This window comes from Nicotiana attenuata, chromosome 6 (genome assembly GCF_001879085.1).
Source record: "Nicotiana attenuata strain UT chromosome 6, NIATTr2, whole genome shotgun sequence".
NCBI classification, from domain to species: Eukaryota; Viridiplantae; Streptophyta; class Magnoliopsida; order Solanales; family Solanaceae; genus Nicotiana; species Nicotiana attenuata.
In genome coordinates, this window is record NC_031994.1 from 32,936,398 (window position 1) to 32,937,963 (window position 1,566).

General features: G+C 47.4%; 1 protein-coding gene across 1 annotated transcript; it reads right to left on the reverse strand.

The window, feature by feature from the left end:
- On the reverse strand, positions 539 to 1,350 carry LOC109227760 (protein NYNRIN-like). Its single transcript, XM_019392956.1, has 2 exons — positions 1,212 to 1,350; positions 539 to 774 (listed from the first exon to the last, which is right to left on the reverse strand). Exons 1-2 carry the CDS (start codon positions 1,348 to 1,350, stop codon positions 539 to 541), a joined length of 375 nt encoding a protein of 124 aa, XP_019248501.1.

The following is a 1,566-nucleotide window of genomic DNA, read 5'->3' on the forward strand; positions in this document are numbered from 1 at the left end:
CAGTCATTTGAGGCCAATAGTATGCACGGCGCAACAACGCCATGGTGCGTTTTTCATCTGGGTGGCCGACAATCTAAGTATCATGGAATTCCATCAAAAGAGTCCTTCACAGATATCCTCCTTTAGGAACATAAAGTCGGCTCCCTTTCACCTTAAGGAACCCATCTTCCATGTAGAACTGGTGAGTCCTGCCCTGTCTTACCAAATCGATCAAATATTGTACAGCAGGATCCTTGGTGAGTAGATCCTGTATTTGGTCTTTTATAGTGGTGGACATTTAGCTCCCCCTTAGGGTGGCGAGTAGGCACACTTATGCTAGGCCAGCCCTCCGACTAAGCGCATCTGCAACTTGGTTGGTCTTCCCACTTTGGTACTCTAGGTTGAAGTGAAATTCCACTAGGAGTTCCTGCTGAGTCATGAAATAACTAACAGTCGAGCTGTCCGTCTTGACCACAAATGGGGTTCCCAGCAAATAGTGCCTCTAAAGGCGTAAGCAGTGGAAAACAACCAATAGTTCTTTTTCATGGGCGGCGTAGCGTCATTCTGTATCCTTCAACTTCCGGCTCTCGTACGCCACTGGATTCCACACTTGTAGCAAGACTCCGCCTAGAACATAGTCAGAGGTATCAATTTGTACTTTGAACGGCTTGGCCAAATCCGAAAAGGCCAAGACGAGGCTACTAGACATAGCCGCTTTTAATGCGTTGAAGGCCTCCGCTTGCCTGGGACCCCAATCCCAAGGCGTGACTTTCTTTAGGAGTTTTGTCAATGGCACTGCAATGAGAGAGTAATTTTTCACAAACCGTTGGTAAAAGTTGCATAGGCCAAGGAACGCCCTTAAGGCATGGATATCATTAGGAGGCGGTCAATCTGTGACAGCCTGAATCTTCTGTTGGTCCATCTTGATCCGCCCTTCCTCGATGACATATTCGAGGAATTCAATCTATTTTTGGGCAAAGGATCACTTGGATAGCTTCACATACAATTCGTGCTCCCGCTGCCGGGCTAGAACTTTCCATAGGTGCTCTAGGTGTTCCTCCAAGTGTTCCTGCAATGTTTTGCTATATACCACAATGTCGTCCAAGTATACCACTATGAATTAGTCAATGTACTCTCGGAAGACTTGGTTCATCAAGGTGAAAAATGTGGCTGGAGCATTAGTCAAGCCGATGGCATGACCAGGAAGTCATAAGACCCATATCTTGTCACACAAGCCGTCTTGTGTTCATCAGCCTTAGCAATCCGGACTTGCCAGTAACCTGTCTTCAGGTATATTTTGGTGAACACTATAACACCACCCAGTCTATCGAACAGGTCTGCCGTTAGCGGGATAGGGTACTTGTTATTCATGGTGATTTTGTTTAAGGATCGATAATCCACACAGAGTCGTAGGGTGCCATCCTGTGTCTTTTAGAACAGTACAGGGGACCCATAAGGGGACTTGGAGGGCACAATGATCCCCGTGTCCGGCATTTCTATCAACTGTCTCCACAGCTCGGTGAGTTTGGGTTGTGACATTTTGTAAGGTGCCCGGGCGGGTGGCTTCGCACCCGGTACCAACTCAAT

Coding starts and splice junctions, on each gene's coding strand:
- LOC109227760 (XM_019392956.1), bottom strand. CDS start 1,350: ATGAATAACAAGTACCCTATCCCGCTAACGGCAGACCTGTTCGATAGA. Junction 775..1,211: donor TGATGAACACAAGACGGCTT/GTGTGACAAGAT, acceptor CTCTCATTGCAG/TGCCATTGACAAAACTCCTA.